The sequence below is a fragment of the Myotis davidii genome, unplaced genomic scaffold (genome assembly GCF_000327345.1).
Source record: "Myotis davidii unplaced genomic scaffold, ASM32734v1 scaffold478, whole genome shotgun sequence".
Lineage (NCBI taxonomy): Eukaryota > Metazoa > Chordata > Mammalia > Chiroptera > Vespertilionidae > Myotis > Myotis davidii.
In genome coordinates, this window is record NW_006289570.1 from 3,986,368 (window position 1) to 3,991,158 (window position 4,791).

At 55.0% G+C, this 4,791-nt stretch overlaps 1 protein-coding gene across 1 annotated transcript in view; it reads right to left on the reverse strand.

The window, feature by feature from the left end:
- ASCC2 (activating signal cointegrator 1 complex subunit 2) overlaps positions 1–4,791 on the reverse strand; it is a 41,152-nt gene that overhangs the window by 14,952 nt on the left and 21,409 nt on the right. Inside the window, exons 15-16 of the mRNA XM_006762133.2 lie at positions 4,062–4,206; positions 598–662 (exon numbers count right to left, since the gene is read on the reverse strand). Of these exons, the coding sequence (XP_006762196.2) occupies positions 598–662; positions 4,062–4,206 (210 nt within the window). The remainder of the gene's footprint in view (positions 1–597; positions 663–4,061; positions 4,207–4,791) is intronic.

Consider the following 4,791-nt stretch of genomic DNA (forward strand, 5'->3'; position numbering starts at 1 on the left):
GAAGCAGCGAAGGAGAGAGGAAAGGACCATCAGGCTCCGGAGGCTGTGTCCAGGATCCAGAGAGACTGTGGGCTCCCCTTTACCCTCAGGCCAGAGCAAACGGGGACGACTACTACCCAGCCCAGGCGGGGTATGGGGAGGTGGGACTCACCGCTGCTGGTGCCCATGTGCCCGGGCCCAGCACTTAGAGGGCATCCAAGGAGCAGCTGTTAGAATATAAAGCGGCCCTGACTGGTTTGGCTCAGTGGATAGAGCGTCGGCCTACAGACTCAAAGGTCCCAGGTTTGATTCCAGTCAAGGGCATGTACTTTGTGGGCACATCCCAGTAGGATGTGTGCAGGAGGCAGCTGATCGATGTTTCTAACTCTCTATCCCTCCCCCTTCCTCTCTGTAAAAAAATCAATAAAATATACTTTAAAAAAAAAGAATATAAAACACCCTTTAACCAGAAAATTCCCATTCGGGGCACCCGCCTTAGAGAAGCGCTGGCTGTGTGCACCAAGAGGTCTGCCGGGGGTTTTCTGTTCTCAGCATCATTTGTGAATCGTGAAAATGGAAAGCAACCAATGCCCATCACCAGGGAGATGGCTGAATGACCTGGGCCACACCTCTACCACTGCACGCGTGCGGCAGCTCTCAAGAATGACGCCGATCTGCTTATGCTGATGGAGAAAGAATTCTGAAGAGGAAAGACCTGGCGACAGAGAATGCATACAGCACGATCCCATCTGTACGAAAGGCTGAAAGTAAGACTGTTCCGGTGGGCACGTCTGTACCTGTGTATGTGAACGCACACAGGAGTAGTCTGTACCTGTGCATGTGAACGCACACAGGGGTAGTCTGTACCTGTGCATGTGAACGCACACAGGAGTAGTCTGTACCTGTGCATGTGAACGCACACAGGAGTAGTCTGTACCTGTGCATGTGAACGCACACAGGAGTAGTCTGTACCTGTGTATGTGAACGCACACAGGAGTAGTCTGTACCTGTGCATGTGAACGCACACAGGAGTAGTCTGTACCTGTGTATGTGAACGCACACAGGAGTAGTCTGTACCTGTGCATGTGAACGCACACAGGAGTAGTCTGTACCTGTGCATGTGAACGCACACAGGAGTAGTCTGTACCTGTGCATGTGAACGCACACAGGAGTAGTCTGTACCTGTGCATGTGAACGCACACAGGAGTAGTCTGTACCTGTGCATGTGAACGCACACAGGAGTAGTCTGTACCTGTGCATGTGAACGCACACAGGAGTAGTCTGTACCTGTGCATGTGAACGCACACAGGAGTAGTCTGTACCTGTGCATGTGAACGCACACAGGAGTAGTCTGTACCTGTGCATGTGAACGCACACAGGAGTAGTCTGTACCTGTGCATGTGAACGCACACAGGAGTAGTCTGTACCTGTGCATGTGAACGCACACAGGAGTAGTCTGTACCTGTGCATGTGAACGCACACAGGAGTAGTCTGTACCTGTGCATGTGAACGCACACAGGAGTAGTCTGTACCTGTGCATGTGAACGCACACAGGAGTAGTCTGTACCTGTGCATGTGAACGCACACAGGAGTAGTCTGTACCTGTGCATGTGAACGCACACAGGGTAGTCTGTACCTGTGCATGTGAACGCACACAGGGGTAGTCTGTACCTGTGCATGTGAACGCACAAAGGGTAGTGAGCCCCACCCAATGACAGTGGGCACCCCCGGGAGGGTCCAGGGTGTGTGAATCTTTTAAAACAAACATTTAAGAAGGAGCAGGGCCACATGTGGTTTTCCTACTGAGCTCAGGGGAGCCCCAGGGGATCTTGGGTGTGAGGATCCTGACCTCTTCCTCTCACCCCCACTTCACCATGGCGGCCTCTCATTGGCCTGTGTTCAGTCTTGCATGTCTTATCGCATGGGGGAAATGCCTGTAAGTTCATTCCCGATGTATCACAGATGAGGAAGTGTGGGTGCAGGGCAGGGGAGGGACTGCCCGGGAGGGCCATGAGCTAGCACAGCCACAATGGGGACTCAGGCCTCCTGACTCATAGTTCTGCGAATCTGTAGAAAAACCTGGCTTGTCAGACACGGAGGCCTGTGGAATGCAGTTTTGAGCCCTGCAGGGGAAAATCAATATGAGATGCTAGGCAAGAAAGCCCAGCTTAGCTGTGAAATCAGGCCTCTGGAATGTACCGAGGGTAAGGGGGTGGGAGTGGGGAGAGACAGAGAGCCATACGCAGCCTCCATCAAAACCTTCTATTTACTGGCTTTTGATACAAGCCGGGGTAGGCGCCTGCGTCTGTGGGGCTGTCTGCCGCGGAGCCTGGGGCAGGTCAGGACTGCAGCCTCCAGCGTAGGACTGGACTTCTCTCGGCAGCTTTTACTAAGGGCCTACTCTGAGCCAGGCAGGGTACTAGTACTGAGTTGGGGGGAGATTCAGGAAAGAGTAGATATGGGTCTGACCTCCTGGAACTCACAGTCTAGTGAGGGTGACGGGCAAAAGTAGACAGCATGAAGCTGCCGCATGGAAGCCAGCATGCCCTGGGAGTTCACGTGTGACCTGCCTGTGCTATTAATTTCTCCCGTGCTCCTGAGGGCAGGGCCAGGGCCCTGAGCCCTCTGCCCTACCCAGATTAGGACAGGTGTCCCCACCAAGCCCCTCACGCCCCACCCCAGCCCCTCTCCCCCTTTATCACTGCGTACTGCACGGCCTGCCTTTCCCATGGTCTCTGTGCCGTTTTAGGGCGAAGCCTGGGTGCCCTGTTCACGTCGTCTCCCTACTGTTTAGCTCAGGATCCAGCGATGGTAAATTGCTTAATAAATATTTGCCGAATGAATAAATAACGAGTACACGGACAAAGGCCTTGCCTCTTTGCAAACCTCAGCCCTGGGCTACCCGGCACAATGAGTTCAGTAAACAGCTGCCACCCAGACTGCCTGGCGGCCGGGAGCGCCCGCCCTGAGAGCGGGGGCGCAGCCCTCCTGTCTGCCCCTTTACCCACAGCCCAAGCTACAGAGGCTCCTTCTGGCCTGGAACAGTGGCCACTGAAGCAGAAGACCATTTCTGGCCTCGGATCTGGGGCTGTTGCAATGTGTGTGACTAAGCAGATTCCAATTGCTTCCTGTCCAGCCAGCCAGATGACTTTATAGCTGGCCTATGCCCGCGCTCCAGCACTCGGCCAGCCAAGCTCCCAGTGGCCCTGGGGAGGGGAGTCGCATGGGCGCCTCACTGCAGCAGCAGCTTGCGATTCTGCCACCGGGGAGCTTGTCGTAAGGACAGGCAGGTCCCCGCCCTGTCTCACGGCACTGTCTCCATCATAAGCCGGGGAAAGGGCAGGCTGTGCTCGCCCACGGAGCCCAGATTTCTGGATTTCATCAAACACCACCCTTAGGGGAACTTGGGGAGACGAGCACAGTGTTGTCAACGTCTTATTTTTGCCATTCTCTACTATGCTGTCCCCTCTACCATCACAGCCGACTCCCAGTCCCTCCCAGAGTCAGGTGATCTTTCCAGAACAAAGTGTACTGGCCCGTGGGATCATCACCGTCTCCCCATGGCCTCGGGGCCGCTGCCCCTGCTGTGCTCTCTGCTGGAAGCTTCTCCTCCCCGACTCTGCACGGACCCTTCCCCCGTTCCTCCCCTGGTCCCATGTCATGGCCTCCGAGGAGCCTTCCTGCCTGGATTGCTCGAAGCCCCTGCCAGCGGCGTGGAGGTCTGCTCGCTCCACCTGTAGCACCTGTTATAACCGACTTGACGTTGCTGTTCGATGAACTGATTAGTACAAACGCATGTGGGCAGGGGCATGTCTGTTTCACTCCCTGGGGAGAGTTTGGGTCCCTCTGGCGTTTTGCTACCAACGAGGAGGACTCACTAAAATGAATTTTTAACTGTTGTGATGATTCTGAAGTACAACTATTAAAGAACCTGCACCCAACTGAAAAAACAAACAAGCAAGACACAGGTCTCGGCTGCCAGGGAGCCCTGTCTCCTAACGATGAAGCCCACGGTTTCTCTCGCGTTCTCGCTGCGCTTGCGGAGTTGGGGTGCCTGCAACCCCGCAGCCCCCTGCACTCACCTCCTGCCCTTGTGTACCCGGCTCAGGTCCACTGAGTCCCTGCTGAGACTCCACAGGCCCCGAGAACTCAAACTGAGCAAACGAAAAAGGCCACAAGAAATAAAAAGGCGATGTCAGCAGAGGCGTCGGGTCGGGTTTTATCTGTCTGGGGGGAGGGGGCACAGAAAGCAGTGTAAGGGGCACTTGCCAGCTAATCCCACCTGTACCCTCTCCCCCTTACCACTCGCCTTCAACAGCCACACCTGGGACACAATCTAAACACCTGCCCTGTCTGGCCTCTGCCTGGAATGACCCGCACCTTACACAAGGCTCCCCTCAGTCCCGCTGCCCACTCACACCAATTTTCTTAAAAGTCCCCTCCCTCATTTGCTGCTCACGACAGCCCTATGGGATAGGCAGCCAGAGATCACTTGACCTCTTTGTGCCTCAGTGCCTTCATCTGTAAAATGGGCACAAAGAGGCTGAAAAGCTTGTCCAAAGGCAGAGCTAACTCAATCCACTTGTTTGATGAACATCATTTGTTCACGGAAGAAATACCCTTCACGCACTTATTCTTGCTGCCCCACGGGCTCCTAGGGAAGCAGTGGGCCAAACTCAGAAAGGGTGGATATGGAGGAGGTGAGAAACTTTGCTGTCCTTCCTCAGGGATCTCTTGGGAAGTGGCAATGACGGGGAAGAGTGGGAAGCAGAGGAGCGAAGACGGGGCCCTGACAAGGCCCGCGGAGCGCCT